The 26,025-nt window shown below is 45.8% G+C and overlaps 1 protein-coding gene across 4 annotated transcripts in view; it reads left to right on the forward strand.

Annotated features, from left to right (window-relative positions):
• The window catches only part of LOC110535521 (matrix metalloproteinase-16), a 71,574-nt gene that overhangs the window by 29,465 nt on the left and 16,084 nt on the right, over positions 1-26,025 (forward strand). For all 4 annotated transcript variants that reach the window (XM_021620567.2, XM_021620569.2, XM_021620568.2 and 1 more), the window contains 2 exons: positions 17,365-17,526; positions 19,259-19,476. In XM_021620567.2, coding sequence (XP_021476242.1) covers positions 17,365-17,526; positions 19,259-19,476 — 380 coding nt within the window. The remainder of the gene's footprint in view (positions 1-17,364; positions 17,527-19,258; positions 19,477-26,025) is intronic.

The following is a 26,025-nucleotide window of genomic DNA, read 5'->3' on the forward strand; positions in this document are numbered from 1 at the left end:
CCTATCAAACGCTATCAACTGTCACAGTATTTTTGAGTTGATATGTAAGTTGGGTTTACAATTTATGCCTGGACTTAATGTGTTGTGTTCCTCTGGTCTGGGCTTGGCTGTGCCTCTCTCTGTATAAACCCAACCTGAGTAGGCGAGGAGGGGAAGTTATGGTGAGTCACAGGGTCCGCCGGCAGGCCGGTCGATGCGCTCCGTTTAAGCTCACTATCTGACCTTTGACCTCCTGCATGCAGTCTGCAGCACTGTCTGAGTACATCCCATCTAGGATAAAACAACCAGGGTCATCATCGACCGAGAGAGAGGGGAAGAGAGAGAGGAAGAGGTAGAGAGAGTGATGGGGGTGAGAGATGAGAAAGATAATGAAAGGCGGGAGGGACAGAGAGAGAGAGAATGGTTGAGGGGTAGGAAAAGAGAGAGAAACATGGAAAAAGATGGAGATATGCGTGATAAAAAAAATGAAGTACAGAAGGACATGACAGAGAGGCGTGGGAGAGATGAGAGGAAGTTAGAGTGTCTGACTGTGAAGAGAAAGAGAAGATGAGAGAGAGGGATGAGAGAGAGGGATGAGAGAGAGGGACGAGAGAGAGGGACGAGAGAGAGGGACGAGAGAGAGGGACGGGAGAGAGTGGGATACCCAAAAGGAGGAACAAGCAGCTGGAGAGGTAGATGAGGAGAAGAGGAGGATGAGAGGAGAGATGTAAAGTCAGGGAGAGGAGAAGAGTTCAGACGAGAGGTACTGGAGAGTTCCAGATTGTGAAGTAGGAAGAAAAGCAGATAGCTGATGGTTCAGGGTTAATGCGGCATGTCCAGTGGAGGGGTAGGAGAGGGGAGAAATAGTCTGGGTATAGATGTAAGCTATTAAAGGACACATCTGAAGTGAGTCCTATGGGACACGCGCACGGACACACACACACACACACACACACACACACACATGCTAATGAGATGGAGAAGCAGCTGTCAGAGAAGCTAGTGATTCAGTGCCCCTCTCTCTGCTCAATGTAATATTGATGCGGCTTCTTTTTTCCAACACTGCCCACACATCAATGAAAACATTCAATTAAATGATATATTCACGAGCAGTAACGCATCCCACTGAATAAAAACATGTGTTGCTTAAAGTAATCATGAAGACAGGCTAAGGTCTGGGTATCTTTATCAATACAATATCCTCCGTGTGTGTTATTTCTGTGTGTGTGCGTGTGTGTGTGTGTGTGTGTGTGTGTGTGTGTGTGTGTGTGTGTGTGTGTGTGTGTGTGCATGTTGATGGGAATGGCATGGGGTATCTACCGTGTCGAACGTTGTTACTTAGAGTTATGACACTTACCTAATAATAATAATAACACAAAGCTTTCCCTATAGCATTAATTAACCATATGACCACCTTGGACTGGCATGAACAGAGTAATTCAGAACATGATCTTCAATTGATACACAAATACAGTAGTTATTCACTGAGCTATGAGCTAGCTAGTGCTTTATAAAAGAGAAGAAAACATACTATATGTTGCCCTGATTTATTGATCCTATATTCTAAATGATTTGACAACTCCATGATGCATGACACACTTGCAAATGTACGTGTTTTAATCATGGTAATGTGTACAGTAGGTAGTAACTTGGAATTAGAATGCTGTTATAGTTAAACTACTTGCAGTGCTGCGGGGAAGAAGGGTTGCTCTAAATTCACTGTTGGCATTTCCAGTCTGATTCAGCCTGAGATAGAGCAGGGTTTGAGACAGAGAGAGGGATGGAGAGAGGGATAGATAGTGACAGAGAGAGAGAAAGAAAGAGAGAGAGAGAGAGAAAGAGAGAGAGAAAGAAAGAGAAAGAAAGAGAGAGAAAGAGAGAGAGAGAGAGAGAGAGAGAGAGAGACTAGTCTGTGGCGACCTAAATGCCAGAACTGGACAATAATCTGACACCCTCAGCACACAGGGGGACAAACACCTACCTGGAGGTGACAGCATTCCCTCCCCCATATGCCCCCCTAGACACAACTACGACAACACGGGTCACTACTCCTGCAGCTCTGTCGCACGCTGGGTATGTACATAGTCAATGGTAGGCTTCGAGGGGCCTCCTACAGTAGGATTCCTACGGTAGTTACACCTATAGCTCATCACTTGGCAGTAGTACTCTAGACTACTTTATCACTGACCTCAACCCAGAGTCTCTCGGAGCGTTCACAGTCAGCCCACTGACACCCCTATCAGATCACAGCAAAATCACAGTCTACTTGAAGAGAGCAATACTCAATCATGAGGCATCAAAGCCAAAGGAACTTAATAATATTAGGAAATGCTATAGATGGAAGGAAAGTAGTGTGGAAACCTACCAAAAAAACGATTAGGCAACAACAAATTAAATCAGCTCAATGTAATTGAAGAATCCATAGAATGTACCCACTTCTGGGAAAATTGGAACACACTAAACAAACAACAACACAAAGAGTTATTATCCAAAACGGAGATATATGGATAAACCACTTCTCCAATCTTTTGGCCCTATAATAAAGAACTAACACCAAAAACGTATACATGATAAAATACAAATCTTAGAATCAACTATTGAAGACTACCTGAACACACTGGATTAGACCCAACCAAATCATGAGAAAACTAAAATATAATTACCTGACACATTGGAAAGAATTAACAAAAAAACTGAGCAAACTAGAATGCTATTTGGCCCCAAACAGAGAGTACACAGTGGCAAAATATCTGACCATTGTGACTGACCCAAAATGAAGGAAAGCTTTGACTATGTACAGACTGAGTGAACATAGCCTTGCTATTGAGAGAGGCCGCCGCAGGCAGACCTGGCTCTCAAGAGAAGACAGGCTATGTGCACACTGCCCACAATGGAACCTGAGCTGCACTTCCTAACTTCCTACCAAATATATAACCATAATAGAGACACATATATCCCTCAGATTACACAGACCCACAAAGAATTAGAAAACAAATCAAATGTTGATAAACTCCCAAATCTATTGTGTGAAATACCACCGTGTGCATCACAGCAGCAAGATGTGTGACCTGTTACCACAACAAAAAGGGAAACCAGTGAAGAACAAACGCCACTGTAAATACAACCCATATTTATGTTTATTTATTTTCCCTTTTGTACTTTAACTATTCGCACATCGTTACAACACTGCATATAGCCATAATATGACATTTGAAATGTCTCTATGTCTCTATAACTTATGTGAATGTAATGGTTACTGTTCATTTTGGGGGGGTTATTTCACTTTAGTTTATTATCAATTTGACTTGTTTTGGTAATGTAAACATATGTTTCCCGTGCCAATAAAGCCCTGTGAGTTGAATTGAATTGAGAACCTGGGGTGAATAACTCACTCACCCTGTAGCCTGTAGCTGCAGCAGGAGGTTACCAGGCTATTGTTTCCTAGGGACCAGTTGTACTCTATCATAGTATGACCTGTATCCTACACTCACACAAGTACACCAGTCCTGTTTTTGCCTCCAAACACTCCATCGCCACGTCACACATCCCTCTCTTTTCTTGTCCCTTCGCTACAACTATCGCTTCCTTCACACCATGGCTTCATCTCTCCATCGCTCTTCTCCACGTGCTCTCTGTCCGTCTCCCCCACTCTAGCTCTCTCCCTACCTCGCCCTCTCTCTGTCTCCTTCCCTCAGCTCTCCCTTTGTGTGTCTGTGTGTTTGTAGAGAACAGCTGTGGATGACGTCACAACTCTGCCTGTCACTTCTCCCCCCCCCCCCCCTCTCTCTCTCTCTCTCTCTCTCTCGCTCTCTTTCTCTCTCTCTCTCTCTCTTTCTCTCTCTCTCTCTCGCTCTCTCTCTTTCTCTCTTTCTCTCTCTCTCTCTCTTTCTCTCTCTCTCTCTCTCTCTCTCTCTTTCTCTCTCTCTCTCTCTCTCTCTCTCTCTCTCTCTCTCTCTCTCTCTCTTTCTCTCTCTCTCTCTCTCTCTCTCTCTCTTTCTCTCTCTCTCTCTCTTTATATATATATATATATATATGTGTGTGTATATACAGTAATAATATATATATACATATTTCTCATATTTCTGTACACGTGCTGACAGTCTAACCAACCCCTTAGTCTGCAAGCACACATGCACGTACACACACTAGCAAGTTAGCAAACCAAATACACAGCTGGAGAGAGTTTATTTGGCACATCTTAGCAGTTCACTTATTACTTATGAGACATATGGCTGGAAAACATTAGTCGGGAATTAGAAGTGTAACCCATCAATCATCAACAGTATATTTTATACATACTGTACCAGTTGACAGTACATTACAGTACAAGAACTACACCTTGTGTAGATCACAATGATTACATACAGAGCATACACCACTTATAATGGAGATCACAGCCCAACATTGTGGGTCATGTGATGTCAGGAACTAGGTCAAGTCGTTAATGAATAAAGCACTCTGTGACTGTCAGTGATGCAGAGAGCATAACGATGAATAGGTCACATTCAATAGGGCCCGGTAATATATTTTAGTCTCCTCTCTCTCTCTCTCTCTCTCTCTCTCTCTCTCTCTCTCTCTCTCTCTCTCTCTCTCTCTCTCTCTCTTTCTCTCTCTCTCTCTCTCTCTCTCTCTCTCTCTTTCTCTCTCTCTCTCTCTCTCTCTCTCTCTCTCTCTCTCTCTCTTTCTCTCTCTCTCTCTCTCTCTCTCTCTCTCTCTCTCTCTCTATCTCTCTCTCGCTCTCTCTCCAACCCTCCTCCCCTCTCCCTCAAAACATTATCTATCTCCAGTGTCTTCAGCTCCCGGAGGTGCAGGAGGACAGACAGACAGAGAGAGGGAACAGTAACACCTGCCAGCGTCGTACTAGCACAGGCGGTGGTGGGAGAGAGGAGAGAGCCAGAGAGGGGGTGATGTTCAGCTGCTGTAGCCAGAGTGAGGGTGGGAGGCCTGGGGGCGAGAACAGAGAGATCCATCCCTTCTTGTCCTGGAGCTCTGGACCTACCACGGCTGTTGCTGTGCTACACACACCCTAGGCAGTGTGGAGAGTTAGAGGACAGGGGAGGGAGGGGTTGCGATGGGAAAGGGGAAAGTATTTTGGTCAGGGATGGATTATAGTTGAGCACCCTTTGGTTTGCTGAAAGGTTTGTTGTAACAAGGACCATATGTTAGGTGTTCAACCTCGTAGGTACTTAGAGAAACGTTGAAGTCGTGAAGTAACATTTGAAGGTAACATTCACATCAAATGTAGTTGATCTGGTTGGTTGATCTCTAGCAGGGCTTGTAGTCTTAGTTCCAAATGCACTTGCGATGTTGTTGTGTTGTATCTCGTATAGTGCGGAGAGCCTAAGCTCTGACATACTTCAAGAAAAAGTGAAATCTAAAGCCAAGATTCCTTGACTATCCGGTACAGACCTGATCACATGGCCACAGACCTGACCACATGGCCACAGACCTGACCACATGGCCACAGACCTGACCACATGGCCACAGACCTGACCACATGGCCACAGACCTGGCCACATGGTCACAGACCTAACCACATGGCCACAGACCTGGCCACATGGCCACAGACCTGGCCACATGGCCACATGGCCACAGACCTAACCACATGGCCAGAGACCTGGCCACATGGCCACAGACCTGACCACATGGCCACAGACCTAACCACATGGCCACAGACCTGGCCACATGGCCACAGACCTGACCACAAGGCCACAGACCTAACCACATTGCCACAGACCTGGCCACATGGCCACAGACCTGGCCACATGGCCACAGACCTGGCCACATGGCCACAGACCTGACCACATGGCCACAGACCTAACCACATGGCCACAGACCTGACCACATGGCCACAGACCTGACCACATTGCCACAGACCTGGCCACATAACATGCTGTGTGATTATTTGTGGCCACATCACCCTGTGAGGAGTCAGTCATATGTACTCCTAATCTTTGGTGTTCAGTCGACTGGCAAAAGACTGGCACGAGATCAACACGATAACAGTGAAACCAGATACAATGCCAAACGGGTATTTCCCATCCTGATATCCCCATAGTGACCTCTAAGGAGTGGTATGCTTTACAACCAGCGGTTATGTGGAGATAGCATCGACTAGCTAAGCGCAGTGGAAACTAGTTCAACTTAACATACATATTAGCTGATGTGCCGAACAGGAAATGAAGGTTCCAGGGTGACATTTCTTCACTCTGGACCTACGATGAATGAAGGGGTTAGCTAAACAAGGAGATAGAATGTCAAGACCTTATGAGTCTGCGTTCTACATGGGTCACATCCTGCTGGGTTGGAGATCGTATGGAATAACAGGAACAGGGTGGGGTTGCCCTTGGGTCAGTTCAGCTTTTCCCCCGCTAATGGTTAAGGCTAGGATTGGGGGAGGGGAAGCTGATCCTAGATCTGTAGTAACATGTTAGAGGATGGGCCATAGAGGGACGTGGGAGTTGATAGCCATTGACTCGTCGGTTTATTGATTGGTTATCCCACTGAAACATAGCATGAAGCTTAAAACATTCCCATTGATTGAATGAACTGCTAATCGTCTATTTCCAATCTCTTTTCCCTGTCGTTGAACTGATTCCTTATTCAGATGCCGGCAGCTAAAATGCAGTCCTTGTGTCTCATGAAAGACTCACAGGGATAACCGACTGTAGAACATGGTTCAGCCCCGGTTCAGTCTTTGGTGTTGTGGATGTTGTAGATGTGGCAGTGAAGGAGGCTGTGTTGTGAAGGAGCATATGGTGTCCTTGTGGGTCTATTTTTAGGCCTGTATTCTCAGCATGCGGCCAGCGACGGGATGTGGAGCTTTGATGAGACGGAGCAGCCTTCAAACTGCAGCAGCAGGAAACAGTCATTTATACACTGATGCTGCTCGGCTGCCAGGGAACTGGGACTGATCTCTATCTCTTTACTGCATGTGTGTGTATGTGTGTGCGTGCATGTGTGTGTGTTTGTCTGTGTGTGTGTGAGTGAGTGCGTGCGTGCGTGTGTGTGTGTGCGTGCGTGCGTGTGTGAGTGCGTGTGTGAGTGCGTGTGTGCGTGCGAGTGCGTGCGTGTGTGTGTGTGTGCGTGCGTGCATGTGCGTGTGTGTGCGTGCGTGCGTGCATGTGTGTGTGAGTGTGTGTGTGTGTGTGTGCAAACAGTTTGCTTCTACAAACACCCAGTGTGGTGACATTTGGAGAAGAGGTATTGATATTGATGACTGTCAGTGGTATACCTTGCTGGAGGCCAGCAGCAGGGACGGTTACTGGGAAGAGCTGAACACACAGAGAGGAAACTGAGGAGGGTAGGGTACTGTACTGTACTGAGGGAACTGAGGAGGCTAGGGTACTGTACTGTACTGAGGGAACTGAGGAGGCTAGGGTACTGTACTGTACTGAGGGAACTGAGGAGGCTAGGGTACTGTACTGAGGGAACTGAGGAGGCTAGGGTACTGTACTGTACTGAGGGAACTGAGGAGGCTAGGGTACTGTACTGTACTGAGGGAACTGAGGAGGCTAGGGTGCTGTACTGAGGGAACTAAGGAGGCTAGGGTACTGTACTGAGGGAACTGAGGAGGCTAGGGTACTGTACTGTACTGAGGGAACTGAGGAGGCTAGGGTACTGTACTGAGGGAACTGAGGAGGCTAGGATACTGTACTGAGGGAACTGAGAAGACTAGGGTACTGTACTGAGGGAACTGAGGAGGCTAGGGTACTGTACTGTACTGAGGGAACTGAGGAGGCTAGGGTACTGTATTGAGGGAACTGAGGAGGCTAGGGTACTGTACTGTACTGAGGGAACTGAGGAGGCTAGGGTACTGTACTGAGGGAACTGAGGAGGCTAGGGTACTGTACTGTACTGAGGGAACTGAGGAGGCTAGGGTACTGTACTGAGGGAACTGAGGAGGCTAGGGTACTGTACTGTGGGAACTGAGGAGGCTAGGGTACTGTACTGTGGGAACTGAGGAGGCTAGGGTACTGTACTGTACTGATGGAACTGAGGAGGCTAGGGTACTGTACTGTGGGAACTGAGGAGGCTAGGGTACTGTACTGTACTGTGGGAACTGAGTAGGCTAGGGTACTGTACTGAGGGAACTGAGGAGGCTAGGGTACTGTACTGTGGGAACTGAGGAGGCTAGGGTACTGTACTGTGGGAACTGAGGAGGCTAGGGTACTGTACTGTGGGAACTGAGGAGGCTAGGGTACTGTACTGAGGGAACTGAGGAGGCTAGGGTACTGTGCTGTGGGAACTGAGGAGGTTAGGGTACTCTACTGAGGGAACTGAGGAGGCTAGGGTACTGTACTGAGGGAACTGAGGAGGCTAGGGTACTGTACTGAGGGAACTGAGGAGGCTAGGGTACTGTACTGTACTGAGGGAACTGAGGAGACTAGGGTACTGTACTGTACTGAGGGAACTGAGGAGACTAGGGTACTGTACTGTACTGAGGGAACTGAGGAGACTAGGGTACTGTACTGAGGGAACTGAGGAGACTAGGGTACTGTACTGTACTGAGGGAAAGCAAACAAATACATGAACAAAATTATTAGAAGAACATGATTTTGAATGATTTTTCCAAATGTTTGTATAGCAATGAATCTATGCAGTGAGAAAGAACTTGATTTGTTTTATCAACACAGTGTGGCATAGAGAGAGAGATAAAGAGAGAGAGAGAGAGAGAGAGAGAGAGGGAGAGGAGAGAGAGAGAGAGAGAGAGATAAGAGAGAGTGAGAGAGAGAGAGAGAGAGAGAGAGAGAGAGAGAGAGAGAGGAGAGAGATAAGCGAGAGAGAGAGAGAGAAAGAGACAGAGAGAAAGCTAGCACCATTCTCTACCCCACCAGGCTGCCTCTAGAAATAGATGCTCGCCCACTGACACTAGCACTGGCTGCCATGTGGGTGGTATCAGCCTCTTCCGCCCTCACACACACACACGCACACACACACACACACACACACACACACACACACACACACACACACACACACACACACACACACACACACACACACACACAGACCTCTCTCTACATAGTTTATTTCACATGCCTCTTTCTGCCACAGCACTTCAGGCAGGGAGCCGGAAGTCAAACTCGTAACCTCCCCCATCAAGGCCATTAATTAAACAACCTCTATACACAGCCACTTCCCCTCTTTCCTTTCCTGTCTCCTCTTTCAGCCCTTTTGTAGAGAAGATAGATTCATTCAACACAATTGTGTTTTAACAGGAGATCACTGATAAGGTTTTGCAAAAGGGAATTACGCTGAGAATCGCATTTTTCCGTTTTTTGTGTGATATACATTTTATAGTGAAAAATCGAAGTCTCAGCGTAATTCCGCAAGCATGGAATTGCCCCAAAGCAGAGAGCACAGGTATGCAGAATGGGGGTGGACAGAGAGAGAGAGGGGTGGTGAGAGAAAGAGAGAGAGTGTAAATCAGGGCGATAGAGAGATAATATTGTGGCGGGGTGCTGTAGTTTGGCTGCAGCCACAATGGCCAGTCTGTCTGTTCACACCCAAAAACCAGGCCAGGCGCAGCAAAAGAAACAGAACCTGAGCCCAGCTGGCAACAACGCAGACAGGCAGGGGCACCAAGCTCCCAGACTACTCTTGGAATCTCAGCACTCAGCTACTCCTTCCCTCCCTAACTTCCCTCCCTCGCCTTGCTCTCGTTCACTCTTTTCCTCTTTAGGTTCGACTCTCCAGTTCGTATGCGTGACATGTTATTGTCAATGAACATTGTCAATGAACATGTTATTGTCAATGCTGTCAAAATATTGGGAATCACTGTTTTCCTTGTATTTCTTCAGCCTCTTTCTCATCTTTCTTCCGTTCCATCTCTCTCCTCTCCCATTTCCTCTTCCTCCTCCCACTCACCTCCAGTCCTTAAGTACCACAACCTGTTACTCGCACGCACGCACGCTGACGCCCGCACGCACTCACACCTCTCAGACGGCTGCTCTACTCTTTAGGGGCCTCGACCCAGGGAATTCTGGGTAGGAGGAAGACAATGGGAACATTTAGCTCCTCCAGGGACAAAGGAAGTGCTTATTCTCGGTGCTAAGACTCGGGCGCAAACAACAACAGCAACAGCAAGCATGCAATAATAACACAGTTGTCAACACAAGTGTCAGGCCTTGAGTTGAGGGGGAAGGCTGATGGACGGCAGATCTGTCTTTCCTTGGGGAGCTCTGCTAGAGATGGGAGTGTTGTACTACATCGTTGGTAATTATATGGCATGTGGACGATAACAGTTCAATTGTTGTTGTTTTAGTTCCTGCAGAAGATGCCGTGTCAGCCTTTTAATATCGTTCAAACACACCTCTCTGTCGCTGTTTCTGTCTCGCCCCTCGCTCTCGTTCTCCCTCTCACTCCCTCGCTTGCCCTTTCACAAAGCCATGATAAATTGAATGAGTAGAGAAATACAGAGCTACTGAAACAGCATTCATGGCAAAAGCAATGATAAGCCTTTATTTTGTTAAGTTAGGAGCAGAAAGAGAGAGAGAGAGTACAGTACAGTAGAGTACTGTACGTAAAGAGGTAGAGCAGAGAAAGGTACAGTAAACCACAGTCAGATCCATATGAATTTGTTTCTTGTCGAAGCAAAAGTTTATTCTGGTGAAATACTGTCGTCCCTCTCACTGTATGGGGGATAGGAGGTCGGAGTTACAACCCCCGATAGAGGCCAGCACTGCCATGCAGAGCAATAAAACTCCTGTGTGTCGAGAGCCCTAGATCTAGTGGAAAAAACGAAGGACTCAGAGTCAGTCTGGTGAGTAAGAAACACAGTCAGACTGAGTCACGTGCGTCCCCGGGAGCAGCCCTGCACTGTGGCATGTGCAGCTAGCCACGTCACCAATCAATTATGAAGAAAGGGCAGATCCAGTAGAGCTCCAGGTTCCTAATCACAGCTCCTGTTTATTTTGCTGCTGCTGTGAGAGAGAGAGAGGGAGAGAGAGAGAGAGAGAGAGAGATAGAGAGAAAGAGAGAGAGGGAGAGAGGGAGGGAGAGAGAGAGAGACAGAGAGAGAGACAGAGAGAGAGAGATCTGTTTATTTACTTTCCCTTTCAACTACTTGCACATTGTTACAACACTGTACAAAGCCAATAATATAACCTTTGAAATTCTTTTACATTTTTGTGAGTGTAATGTTCACTACTGTTTCCCTTGTTTATTTCCCTTTTGTTTATTGTCTATTCCATTTGCTTTGGCAATGTAAACATGTGTTTCCCATGTCAATAAAGCCCTTTGAATTGAATTCAATTGAGAGAGAGAGAAAGAGAGGGAGGGAGAGAGAGAGAGAGAGAGAGGGGGGGGGCAGAGAGAGAGAGAGAGGGGGCAGAGAGAGAGAGAGAGAGAGAGAGAGGGGCAGAGAGAGAGAATAGAAAATGAGATGGTGATCATAAATCTCCTGTGTCTTCCCCACCCTCCCTTCCTCCCGCCCTCCCTCCCTCCCTATCTCTTCTCTCTGTGCGAGAGGGTTAGCTTCCTCTCTGACTCATTTATAACAGTATGACCTCCAGTGTCTGTTTAGTAGGAGAGGACTGTAGTGGCAGAGAGAGGAGAGGAGAGGGGAGGCGAGGCGAGAAGCAAGGGGGAAAGAGGGAAGGAGAGGAGAGGAGAGGAGAGGAGAGGAGAGGAGAGGAGAGGAGAGGAGAGGAGAATGGGGGAGATAGGGAAGGAGAGGAGTGGAGAGGAGAAAGGGGGAGAGTGGGAAGGAGAGGAGTGGCGAGGAGAAAGGGGGAAAGAGGGAAGGAGGGGAGCGGAGAGGAGAAAGAGGGAAGGAGAGGAGTGGAGAGGAGAACGGGAGAGAGAGGGAAGCAGAGGAGCGGAGAGGAGAAAGGGGGAAAGAGGGAAGGAGAGGAGACGAGAAATGGAGAAAGAGGGAAGGAGAGGAGCGGAGAGGAGGAAGGGGGAGAGAGGGAAGGAGAGGAGCGGAGAGGAGAAAGGGAGAGAGAGGGAAGCAGAGGAGCGGAGAGGAGGAAGGGGGAGAGAGGGAAGGAGAGGAGCAGAGAGGAGAAAGGGAGAGAGAGGGAAGCAGAGGAGCGGAGAGGAGAAAGGGGGAGAGAGGGAAGCAGAGGAGCGGAGAGGAGAAAGGGGGAGAGAGGGAAGCAGAGGAGAAAGGGGGAGAGAGGGAAGGAGAGGAGTGGAGAGGAGAAAGGGAGAGAGAGGGAAGCAGAGGAGCGGAAGGAGAGGAGAAAGGGGGATAGATGGTAGGAGAGGAGAGAGGAAAGGATGGGAGAGTGCTGAGAGGAGAGGTGAGAAGGGGGATGAGATGAGAAAGGGGGAGAGATGAAAGATAAAAGGGAGACATGGGGAGGAGGGGAGATCTCCAGCAGGTTTTCACAACGCCACTGTCTGTTGGTCACGCGGGATGGAGATATAGAGAAGAAGATATACATACGGTAGTTGTTTTTAAACTGATATCTGAAGGACAGTGATCCTCCCTTCATCCGGTTCCATTGTTGGAGGACGAGATATGACTGTTGACAGGATATGATGTCACAGAGACTACAGGGGTCAAGGTGAGAGTCAAGGTAGAATGTGAATCTCTCTGCACTCTGTACCATTTACTGTACAGCAGGGCTCTTCAACTGGTAGCCCGTGGGCCAGATCTGGCCCTTTTATCAATTTAGGCTGGCCTCTTGATCAGTTCTGAAAATGAATTAATAAATCCATATGAACCCAATGATTCTTGAAGAATATAACTTAGAAATGCCTCATGAGCTTAGTTCAACTGTCACACTACATGAGAATGTAGTGTTTTTCTCCAATGTTTGTAAACAAAGTAAATGCAAACAATAACTGTATAGCCTCGTAACGTGGTTAAAACTATCATGTTGATATCATGGATGGTCAGTCCTTGCTTCCCTAGTTCTGTCTATGAGAGTGGTTCCATTTCTCCAGCTCCATCCTTCAGCTTTTTACCGAAACAGGGGCCTGGAGGCACTTTGTTATTGTTTAAACTGCTGATTGCCTCTTTAAATAAATGTGTACACATTTGTTTGCTAAAATAGAGAATCAAATGCTCCATGTTATCACTATCTGTGAGTTAGGGCAGTAAAGAGAAAACACTTCATTTTCAGACGGTTTTAAAATGACCTAGTTACTTTCAGCAACATCTAAGTGACATCTGTTTTTGATGCAGTTCATCGGAGGAGTAATCACATGCTGTCCAATAGATACGCTTTGTTAAAGAAGCTTTCAAATTGACACATATCATTTTCCTCATTGAGCAAAACCTGATATATCGCTGCAAGCAGCAATGAAACGTGCTGACTTATGAGCAGGCTGAAAGAGACAGTAGCATGGACTCAATATACTCTTTCAGTTGGTCAAGTGAAGAGCAGTGAAGTTATTACGGCTTTTTTTTATTTGTTTTTTTAAACGCTCATCACAGCGCCACCTATGGGTGTTGTCGTACTCTGATTTTGCCAATGTATATTTTTTTATATATTTTTTTACAGTTTACAGTTGCCAATCGGGCATTGAGATGTTGTGACAAAGGCGGAAGAATAATACGACAGAAAGAAGAATTCCATCAAAAACAACTTCGCTGCCAGCACCCCTAATAAAATCTACCAATGGAGATGTGTTCCAAAAGTTCTATCACTTGATGAGAAATGTGTCTTCTCCAAAAAAAGTGTGTTTTTCATGGCCCTAAGCTCCCATGTATATATATAGTGAAGCTAGCTCTTCTGCTCAAAAGAGTGTGTGTAAAAAAAACAGGAAGTAACCACTGAACAATACTGGAACCGCTTGAAAACAAAAGTATTATGGTAGATGTAAGCAGGAACAGGAAGACCAAAATTGGGCATGCATTTTGTAGGAAGAGGTAGTCCATATATGGGCGTGATCAAATAATCTCTGGTTGCTACTCAATTCGATCGGACGTGCTTTAGCCAAAATCCGCATGGCGGTGGTTTTGGTGGTGTCGAATATGGAACTGCGTTAGAGCTGTCAAATCCACAAGTGACTCCCGGCATTACACCTAAAGCGGACATTGGCTGCACATTAACAGAAATCCCATGCAGCCTTGTTTACGAGTTCTAACACTGGAGTGAGAGATGTGATCTACACCTCTATTAGGATGATAGAAACCCTCATTATTTAATTTAATAATTTTTCTATTTGAGCGGCATTCTTTCTGTATAGCCTCCTACTTTCTCGTTCTGACTCATTAACAGAGTGGGACGGGTGTGGGACGGGTGGGGGACGGGTGGGGGACGGGTGTGGGACGGGTGTGGCTTTGTGACAATGATCAAGAGCAGCTGCTCACTGATTAAACAGCTTCAATGAAGTTCCACCTCCGACACGGCCAAAACATCCGCTATGCGGGTGTCTGCTATTGCTGGTTAACGCTGGATCTGATTGAATCCAGGCCTACGTTGATTCCCAACTTTCACCTTAGCAACAGTGCTAAGAACGAGACAGCGCAAACAGCAAACGTCCCTGGAATCTGGCGGTAGATAGTGACAGGAGAGCAAACAACAGGGGATAAAAGACTGGAACTGTTAAAATATCAACAGCCAGTGTGAGACTTTCTGTACAGAGACAAACAGAGACTTATTGAGAGATTATAGTGAGACATTTGAGAAATGATGCTGGTGGTGTGTGTGACTGTTGTCCTGGGACTCAGTGGGCGGCTCCCAGGTGGCCCCCTCAACTTCTGCGGATCTCCTGAGTTCACTGGAGCAGCGCAGCCTCAATCAGACTCTGGGTAACTCTGTGGCTGAGAGTTCAAAGCGTCCTTCTTGGAAGTTAATCCCTGTTGGTAACCAGAACAATCCACTTGACATCACCCAGTTCCATGATCTAAGAGGAACACGCTTCAGGATACTCTCTAACTTGTCTCGCAAGCTTCACTGCTCGAACCCCTAATAATAATTAACGCCAAAAATAACAATGGGGTTTCTTGTAGCTTCTGTTACAATTGTTACAGGAAAAAGATGTAAACGTTTCTAAATACCAGGGTCAACAGCATCATCGCATTTCTCGTTCCATGATGGGCATATGGACACATGGCAACGTCCGCTCACTGATTTGCTGCACCCTAAAATAAAATTAAGATTTGTTTCAAGGCGGTCTCAACTCTGTCCTCAGTTGGTCCACATGGGCCAGCTCAGGAGAACCACTTCCAATGATATCATCAGTCTCTCAGTGTCTCTCTCTCTCTCTCTCTCTCTCTCTCTCTCTCTCTGTTCACTTCTTTCTCTTTCTGTTCTGCTCTCTCTTTCTGTGTCTCTCTCTGTCTCTGTTCACTTCTTTCTCTTTCTGTTCTCCTCTCTCTTTCTGTGTCTCTCTGTCTCTGCCGTTTCTGCATTTTCTGTGCCGTTGATCAGGGAATGAATGGATGGATGGATAGAGGGGGAGGGAGAGAGGAGAAGGGAAACTTGTGCAGTGGGGACACTGTCTACTAGGATTGTCTATCCTCCTCTCTTCTCCTCACCTCTCCTCTCTTCTCACCTCTCTTCACCTCTCCTCACCCTCCTCTCTTCTCCTCACCTCTCTTCTCCTCACCTCTCTTCACCTCACCTCTCCTCTCTTCTCCTCACCTCTCTGCACCTCATCTCTCCTCACCTCTCCTCTCCTCTCTTCTCCTCACCTCTCTTCACCTCTCCTCACCTCTCCTCTCCTCTCCTCCTCACCTCTCTTCACCTCTCCTCACCTCTCCTCTCTTCTCCTCACCTCTTCTCTCTTCTCCTCACCTCTCTTCACCTCTCCTCACCTCACCTCTCTTCTCCTCACCTCACCTATCTTCTACTCACCTCTCCTCTTCTCTCCTCTCCTTTCCCCTCTTCTGCTCTCCATCAGGGAAATAGATTGGAGTAGACATCTCGCGCTCTTCATTTGCATAGCAATATGCCCCAATTTCCCAAGTGATTCTTAAACCATTGGACTCTTTCTCTTCTCGTTCTCTCTCTCTATCATTATTTATCTCATTCACCCTCATTATATTCTTGCATAAATCTTTTCTGTGATTGTTAGCATTTTGTTCACATTTTCATTTTTGATGTCAGCTAAACCATAACAGTCATTTACATAACAAACTACAGCTGGAATCATTTTTTACATTGCCTATTATAGCACTGTGAGACACGACCCACTGGGCACAGACGTCAATTCCACTTCTATTCCACTTTGGTTCAAAATAATTTCATTGAAATGTAGTAGAAACCATGTTGATTCAACCAGCGTGTGCCCAGTGGGTACTATATATTATTTTATACTGCCATCTATTTTATTTGCTGTATACACAAATCCAGACCCAGTCATATGTGTGTTTGTCTATAGCAGCACACTTATTGAGAGAGCACAATGAGTCAATGAGAACAGAATGAATCAACTATGCTCCTTGTAACCATGCCGGGTGCTTCAGAAAGAGTGAGAGTGAGGGGGAGAGGAATAGGGAGGGAGAGAGAGGGAGACGGTAGGAGGAAGAGAGGGAGGGAGGGAGAGAGAGAGCGATATACAGGGGAGAGAAGAGAGGGGGGAGACAAAAAAAGAGAAAGAGAGAGGGAGACGGTAGGAGGGAGAGAGATAGAGACAGCGGAAGAGAGAGAGAAAGAGAGAGACTAATTGATAATGTGGCTTTCCGACTGTTCTCTATTCATTCTGGGTTTTCTGGTTCCTGTCCTCCTCTGTCCCAGTTAGTGAATGGATCTAAATCTACGCCCCAAAAGGCATCATATTCCCTATGTAGTGCACTATATAGGGAATAGGGTGTCATTTGGGACGTACACTCTGACCGGGACACGGCTGGTTGCCACTGGAGCCTTCTGGGGTCAGAGTTCAACCCAGCGTAAAATCACCGGCTTACCCGCATAATTACAAAGGGGACCAGTGCTTCCCATGCTCTCACAGAGGGAAGACACTCCAGTTTCTTTTGATCTGTATGTGTGTGCGTGTGCGTGTGCGTGCGTGCGTGCGCGCGCGTGCGTGCGTGTGTGTGTGTATTAAGACCATAATGGTTCCCATCAGTGGTAGTGGTTGTTTTTACTGCGTCATCCTTTCATTTGGGGAATCAATGGTGGATCACACACACTCTCTGACCCTGCTCTGATCCTGCCGACCCTGCTTTGACCCTACTCTGACCCTGGTCGCCTCTCACACACTTATCACTCATCTCTTTCAGTGTGTGCATATTTAGCGATTGTGGGTTTCTTGGGTGTATAGTAAAACTCCAAGAAAAGTTTCAGCATAAATTGCGCTGCAGATTATAATTCACACATCCTGTCCATTTGAAGTATGATGGTGCATTTTCTCATAGGGATTGTATGTGCGCAAAAGGCAGATGTCACCCTTAGTGCTCTGATCTGATTTCACACTACACATGTTTCACACACATCTCTCTCTCTCTCTCTCTCTCCCTCCCTCTCTCTCTTTCTCTAGGTAATGATCTGTTCCTAGTGGCAGTCCATGAGCTGGGCCATGCCCTTGGTTTGGAACACTCCAACGATCCCACAGCCATCATGGCCCCCTTCTACCAGTACATGGACACAGAGAACTTCAAGCTGCCCCACGACGACCTCCAGGGCATCCAGAAGATCTACGGTAGGCTAGCCTTCCTCTCGTTTAATACAACCATCTGCTTATATCATCAGTGTGCTGCCGGAGGGAGGGAGGGAGGGGCAGACCAGGGTACACCATCAAACCTCTCCTCCTCCTTCCTTCTTTTACTGTTCTTCCTCCTCCACCCTTTCCTTGTCATTTCGGCCTTTAAGGGTAGCGGGCAGGACTCTTATAAAGCGGATGGGTCTTAACCTTTTCCCCTCTTCCTCCTCTTAAAATCAGGGTTGTATTGGAGAGATGTGTCTGTGTGCGTAGCAACATGAGGGTTTACCGTCATAAGGGATAGCATCGAGCGCAGACTCTGTTTCTGTTTATGGTGTGTGGTTTATCTCTCCATCATTCTCGCTATCATTATATAATTGCAAAGTGCTTTGCCCCCACTAATCCAGGGTCTATTTCAAGAGATTTAATTCAGTCAATGAATACAATCCCTGTGGTCCTCCCAGGAAGCAGCTGATCAGTTCACTGTACTGACTGACTGGGATGATGATGATGATGATGATACCTAGTGGAGTAGTACTGTTATCTGCTGATCCTATGGGCCTACAATCCCTGGGGATGATTGCCTAAGGTCATGTGTTCATCCATGTTTTCATTTGTTGGTTAGTTTGTCCGTTCGTTCATTCATTTGTTTTTTGTTCATTCACTCACTCACTAATGAATTTATTCACCCTCTCTTTTTCTATTTCCTAAAGCTGTCACCTCTGTGTAATAGTCCTATCACTGTTGTTGGCCCCAGCCTTGTTATCCGGCTGCATGATTGGCACCGGTCCTGTCCAAATGGGATTAATGATAATTGAATAACCCACAGCTATGGACAGACATCCATTATAGAATTTCAGCTGTTTATTTATATAAGCTAAATAAGTACACCAACACTGAACCCAAGCCGCTTAACATTCAATAACACTACTGAACTAATAATGTCAAAGAATCACAGTCAATTCATTTAATAAGAACAAAGTGAGAGTTGAGTCTCTTTGGATAGCAGGGCCACGTCCCAAATGGCACCCTATTCCCTGTGAAGTGCACTTCCTTTGACCCATATGCACTATATCGGGAATAGGGTGTAATTTGTGATGCAGGCTAGGTCTCGTCTCCTTTTAATGGCTGTAGTCTAGCTAGGTTAACATTGGACTGTAATTGATGTGCTAATGATGACAGTGTGTCACGCTGTGTTCCTCTGTTCTTTATTCCCAATCTAAATGACTATTACACTTGCTAAGCCAATTGCACCACCTCTCTGTAACAGGTGGTTAGGGGGGATTTAACGTTGAGTGTTTTGGTGGAACCCTGCGACACAGAGCTCCGCAGAGATTGACTCATGCGTGTCTGTGTCCTGTGTCCGTCGGCTATTGCGTTAGGACCAAAAGTTTCAGATACCCTTAGGTCCGCATCTCAGATGGCAACCTATTCCCTCTACAGTGCACTGCTACTTCATAGAGCCCTATGGACATAACATAGAGAATATGCTGCGTAGACCCCACCCCACCTTCTAGCTCTGAGTCTACGGATAGCTACGCTATTGAGGAAAAATGTACTTTCTTTGCCTGTGATATGTGGTTGTCCCACCTAGCTATCTTAAGATGAATGTACTGTAAGTTGTTCTGGATAAGAGCGTCTGCTAAATTACTCAAATGTACTGTAGTCTTTTGAGCGTTTTTGTTCATTTGTTTGTTTGTTTAGTAATATTGTTGATGCTGTTTTCATTCAGGTCCACCAGATAAGGTACCCCAGCCGACCAAGCCTTTACCAACAGCCCCCCCACACCGCTCGCAACCCCCCTCGGACCCTCGCAAGCCTGACAGGCAGACGCGACCCCCCAGGATACCTACAGGGGACAAGCCCAGCCAGCCCAACGCCAAGCCTAACATCTGTGATGGGGGCTTCAACACCCTGGCCATTCTGAGACGAGAGATGTTCGTGTTCAAGGTGGGAAGTCACTGTGTTTAACCATCCACTACATTCAAAATAACTACATTCAAAATAACTACCTGAGTGACCATTACCTTTGGCCATGTGAGAGTTTTCAACAACAAGAAAAACAACAACATCATGACGGCATACAACAAGCATACCACATATGACCAGCACAGCAACTCCACAGCAAGATAGCACAACATCAACATGTCATGTTCCTGGGTGTGTGTGTGCATGCATACTTGTGTGTGTATCCAGCTCAAAGGACCAGGGCCCGCTTGCATAAAACACCTGCAGTTCATTTTCCCCTTATATCTTCCCTTAAAGTTTCCTTAACTTTCAGTCAGTTGCCCAAAACATTTTAATGTGAATTTCCCCCTTAAATGAAGTGAAAAATGGAAGTGTGCCCATGAGGTCCCTTAAATGCTTCATTCAGTATGGATATCAATTTAAACAGCATTTGTGGAGATTTGTTTGTGAATGTTGCTTTCATTTGTGAATGTTGCTTTCATCTGCTCTGGTTACAAAAGAGAAATGTCAACCAACCAACTTAGCTACTTAGGTAAACAATGGAAGGTGCACAATCCGTGGCTATAAAGCTAGCTTGCTAGTTAGCTATAGCTACTCTGTAAGCTTGCTTGACGTACTACAAAGTGATAGAATGTATTTTTAGAAATAAGTAACCTAAAGAAATGTGGTTTATTGTCTTCTGAAGCAATATGGTTATCCTATCTTGATTGTAGAAGTTCTTTTTTTGTTATCTTACAAAATGAAAGCAACCTTTTTGACTTGTTGTTTAGTGAGGCCGTCTCCGTGGTAACCAGATACTCTTTCTGCCATACATGCCTTCAAAATACCGTAAAACCCCTTAAGTTTGCCCTTCCCTACGGAGATATTTGAGGGGCTCTGTGCAATGCCCTTAAACAATTCTCTTAGGTAAGGTACAATTATTCCTTAAGGTAAAACCCTTAAGGGAAACACTCTTTGGATCAGCCGCACACAAGGGTACTTTTAGGGTACAGTATAGGGGTAGAAAAATCTAAAAATAAACATAATATATCTTCAGAGGTACACGTTTCTCACCTGGTTGGTACCTTTTAGTATACATGTGCTGATAATCTATTATAATGGTACATTTTTGTACTTAATATTTTGAATATATAGCTACAATCATCACGCACTCTCAAAAACCATTCCCATTATTATAATATTTCCCAGCATGCTCTATTTCAGGTTGATGTTTAGATATTTTTGTTTCAATATGTGTGTTTTTGCATGCACATTAATTGATTGATTGATCGATCTTATGCTACACAAAGAGAAATTGCATACATAGTAGTTGGATTTATTGCAGCCATTATTGAAATGGTTGTTTCCAATTTAGATGGTTTAGGTTGTCTCATTTATCAATTTTCCCTACCTTGGCAGTCATTCTAAATGCAGGTTACAGGTGAATAACTCTGGCTGGATTCCAATAAGAATTTTGTGGCCGATGTGGCCAGGAAACCAGGAGTTTCAGACTACTGTTTTGGGCTAAAACTAGACTCAACATATGGTTTTATATGTCAGGTAGCAAAACTGATCTGTTAGTAGTTGGATTTATTGCAACCGTTTGTTTTTGCATGCACAAAACAGACACCCTGGGAAATATTCAAATAAGGTTTTACACCCTGCAGTGTTAAAACAACACCTAAAACCCGTTTAAGACGTACATTTTTGCCCCTTAGAAAGAAAAAAAAGGCAACCACAAAAAAAGGGAAACGCTTACCTTTTCCAAATGTATGCTTTTTTTTTGGACTACATATAGTAAGGTACTATCTCATCCCCTAAGGTACACTATTGGCTCTTTTAAGGTACGAACTGCAAGGGTACAATTATATATCTATAACTAAAGGTACAAACGACTGCCTTACAGGATACCACGACAGTGACAAGCGTTTATACCCCTTTAAGAACAAATATATACCTTTATTTCGGAGAGTGTGCTTTCAGTTAGTCAGGTCTCAGAGTCGAACTAATGGAAAGGCTCTGTGTGGGAGGGCTTCATATATGTGCCTAATATGTACTAATGTAGCAGATAACTGAAGCACTCTGGGTAGTGTGTATACCCGTAGTTATATATAGCTACAGAGTAGTCAGTGGTTTCTGTTGGTCAGGAGATTTCAAGCGTTATCATCATTGAAACTCAAGGGGACATATGTACTGCACTGTGGCTCATGTAATTAGCACTTTAACATCTCTAAAATGTAACTCTCTTCCACATTCATTTTCTTGAGAGGAATTGAACAGACTGCACTGTAGGATAGTCTACATATAGCACTTTATAGTGATTATGTAAGTGACTGAGTGACTCACACATTCTAAATGTGAGGTCTGTACGCTATGGCAGGGATGCGTTCCAAATGACACCCTATTTCCTATATAGTGCAATACGTCTGACAAGAGCCCTGGTCAAAAGTAGTGCCGTAAATAGGAAGTAGAGTGCCATTTGGGACGCAAGCCCAGGACTTGTTTGAATATCTATTAGCTTACATAGAAATAACATCTAGTCCAGATGGAATATGGTTTTCTCTTCCCAAACAAACCCCACAGTAGTAACCTCATCTCAGTTTACCAGAACAAAAATGGTGCATAATTTGGTTTATGTTTACGTGGTCTGTCCACGAGAGATTATCCAGTAACAAACCCCACAGTAGCTTTCTGTCCAGTAACAAACCCCACAGTAGCTTTCTGTCCAGTAACAAACCCCACAGTAGCTTTCTGTCCAGTAACAAACCCCACAGTAGCTTTCTGTCCAGTAACAAACCCCACAGTAGCTTTCTGTCCAGTAACAAACCCCACAGTAGCTTTCTGTCCAGTAACAAACCCCACAGTAGCTTTCTGTCCAGTTTAACACAGATTCGTGATGTGTCTATGCTTATGTATCCTCATCCAGAGACTCAGAGTCTCCGAGTACAAGGCCCTGGCAGCTCACAGTCAGCTAATGCACGCCCGCACACACATATACATATGCACACACACAGGAGGAAAGGGGAAAGCCCTCCAGGCAACACAAAGATCAGCTATGTTCTCCACCAAAGAGAAAGAGAAAGAGAGAGAGCGGCTGTTCTTTTGTGTGTATTTTTCAGGGGTTATAAATAGCTAGTATTCATTGGTTAAGTAGGCTAAAACACGTGGAACTCACTGGGGAAATACCCCTCTCATAGAATATTGCCAAACACACTTACACTGTGGTTTGGTTTATTTCATTTGAACAGTGATTCTACTTGTGTCTTACATTGCTTGGAAAAATCCTCATTCTCACTCGGCTTTCCAAAAAACAGTAACAGCCATTGCAGATTTTTCTCTTCTCCTGTCTCAGTCCACTGTACTTAATCATGGAGACAAGGCAAATGGACAAATGTATAATATTTGTGTGTAGGAAAAACCTTCAGGCCAACAGTCTCAGTGACCTGTGTCTCCATGAAAATGTCTGCCTAAGAACCCCTCTCACATGGTTTCTCCCTCCACTCCCCTGGCAAAAGTTGGCGTGGAACGACCCGGCTTTGGTGATAGTCAGTAGTGGAAAGAGACATGAGATTTCAAGACAGAGCTAAGAAAGACAGATAGTACGTCAAATAGTGTCCCATAGGGCTCTTGACAAAAGTAGTGCACTATATAGGGAATAGGGTGCTATTTGGATGTACACAAAGGAACACAGGAAGTCTCAGTCTGATCGTTTATGAGTTTGGCACCTCAGCTCAGGGATGGATGGATAGATTTCCACAATAACGACTCTGTGGATATGAATCAAAACACTGGCCAACTACTCATGATTCAGGCCATGGATAGAGGTCATATTTAACTCGCAGATCAAAGAGAGCATTGACCCGTTTTATTTATTGGTTTGGTTTAGTGGTATTTCCCTCCAATCTTTCAACTCCAGAAAGAGTTGGTTTCAAGGGCTGTTGTACTATTGTTTTGTTTTTAAGCTGTCAATGAGCATATTTAACGAAGCCACAATGAAAATAAATCACATTCCCTGTTCTAACCATCATCATTATCTCCTCTCATGAAGAGACAACACAAAATCACCTATTATGCAACTTCCTTTATGTATATGAATTGTGTTTCTAAGTTGTTTTTTACACTATGCGTTTGAGCTCATTGTAATTATAGTGTGTGGCTTGAATCCGGTTTTCAAGAGAAGCTCTCAGCTTGTCCATCATCTGCAACAAAAGCACAATGCATGTTTTCTCCCAAATCCGAATGTGCTCCGCATGGTCAAGACACATCTAAGCTAGGTATTATGAGAGAGAGAGAGAGGGTGTGGGGGATTCTATTAGCATCACTTAACCAGCAGCAGAGGAGATGAAGAGGAAGTTAGTGCTACTCTCTGACTGGCTCACAGCTACTCAGAGCCAATCACGATCCCTCCCACACACATCAGACAGGAAGCAGGACGCTGAGAGTATGGATGTTCTGTTCAGGGTAACTGAGGTTGTCATGGTGGAGACCGACTGGTTAAGAGTGGGTGATTAACAACAGAGGGAGAGAGGGAGGGAAGTTGGAAGGGAGGTTGGGAGGGAGGGATACGTAAGTAGATAAAATACATGATGTGTAGAGATAAACAGTTTCCTGAACAAATAAGTCCTCTAATTGAATAGCAATTTGGAAGGATGTTTACTACTCATACTTAGGGCTGTATTCTCAATGTACATGAATTACTCCAGTAACAAGTAGAGTTGGAATCTTCATTAGCCTGTGGTATTTCCTCTGAAGCAGGTCTGTGTGCAGAGTGACTGTCTGTCTGGTTGATGGGTTACTGAGGAGGGAGGGAGGGAGTACGAGCGAGCTTTGGCTATTTTGGCTCACCTCGTCCTCCAGTTGATTGTGTTGGAAGACACGCTGTCACTACCTGCCAAGTCATTTAAAGATGAAATCTCCTCAGCCCTGAAAGACTGAAACACAGGTGGTCCCATAATGGGAAATAGGACTAGAGAGGATGGTGTGGTAGACCTACAATCGTTTTCAGCTGTAAGTTATATGAAACATTGAAGGAATATCATACGCTTCCATCAAACATCAAGAGACCCCTTGAGGGAGTATCTCTCATCGTAACTACAGTTGCAGTCTCAAACTCTGGGGCCTCTTCCGTACCCCCCTGCCTATCTGACGTACCACAGTGATGTATAACGGAGACTTTCTGCATTCAGACGGAGTCACCTTTCCTCCTCTCCGCTCTGCTTTCAACAGGAAGAGGAGGGAAGGGATGAAAGGAAAACACATGCTGTTCAGTAGCTTTCCAGTGTCCTTGACGGAGCTCAGAGCCAATGGTAAAACCATACAGCCAAGTCTGGATTTACAGTTATTACGACCCTGCCGTCTTCAGTGGTGGAGAGGAGGGGTTGAAGAGGGTCGGCAAGGTTTTAAGAGAGAACAGTAAACTGAACAGACATGACATGTTGCGTCCAGCAATCACCACCACATGATACCGTACATGCCCCCAAAAATTGCACACTTCCTTATGCTACCCCCTGCCTCCCACCCACCTCCTCCTACCCCCCTCCTCTCCCGTGCCCCTGCGTACAGGGATTGAGGGACACATTCTCATGCGAGAGCCTGATTTATACCAGAGCAGCAGAGAGACACTTCCTTCCTGTCCTGAATGTGTGAACAGATTTAGTGCTGGAATGGCTGGTCACACTAGGATGCAGTGGCAGAGCAGGAAGATTCATCCCTCCATCCCTCCACCTTTCAATCTCCATCTCTTTGACTGTGACTACACCTTTTGTTTGGGAAATGGGGGTTGTTTCTCTTGTTCTCTCTCTTTCTCGCCTCCCACCCTCTTTTCCCTCCTTCCCTCTTTCTCCGCCCCTCTCCTCACTGCTCCTCACTGCTCCTCACTGCTCCTCACTGCTCCGCCCCTCTCCTCACTGCTCCTCACTGCTCCTCACTGCTCCCCACTGCTCCTCACTGCTCCTCACTGCTCCTCACTGCTCCGCCCCTCTCCTCACTGCTCCTCACTGCTCCTCACAGCTTCCCCTCCTCTCTCCTCTTTGGTTGGGCTTGAAGAGAAGAGCGCGTTTCACTTAACTAGGTGTCTTTCACTCATCCATCCCCACCCATGTTTCTCCATTCTTCCCTTCCCCCTTGTCTTAACTGGAGTAGTGTGCTTGTCTCTACTGCCTGACTTCCCCTCTCTGAGGCGGTAGGTAGCCTAGTATTTGAAGAACGTTGTGCCAGTAACCAACAAGTCGCCGGTTTGAATCCCCGAGCCGACTAGGCAAAGAATCTGTCGGTTGTGCCCTTAAGCAAGGCTCTTAACCCGAATTGCTCCTGTAAGTCGCTCTGGATCAGAGCGCCTGTTAAATGACTCTGATGTATACGTACATGTGCGTTGATGTACGAGGTCTACTAGGAGGTGTGTGTTATCTGTGCTTATCCCTCTGAGGCGAACCTAGACCCTGGCTTCTTTCATCTCCACTCGTTTCCCCCCCACTGTCCTCTCACCTTAACACACACGCACATCAGATCAGCCCCAATTGGCTTGTTTAGCCTCAGCTGACCTCATTGTTGACC

The sequence above is a fragment of the Oncorhynchus mykiss genome, chromosome 11, assembly GCF_013265735.2.
Source record: "Oncorhynchus mykiss isolate Arlee chromosome 11, USDA_OmykA_1.1, whole genome shotgun sequence".
In the NCBI taxonomy this organism is placed as follows: Eukaryota; Metazoa; Chordata; class Actinopteri; order Salmoniformes; family Salmonidae; genus Oncorhynchus; species Oncorhynchus mykiss.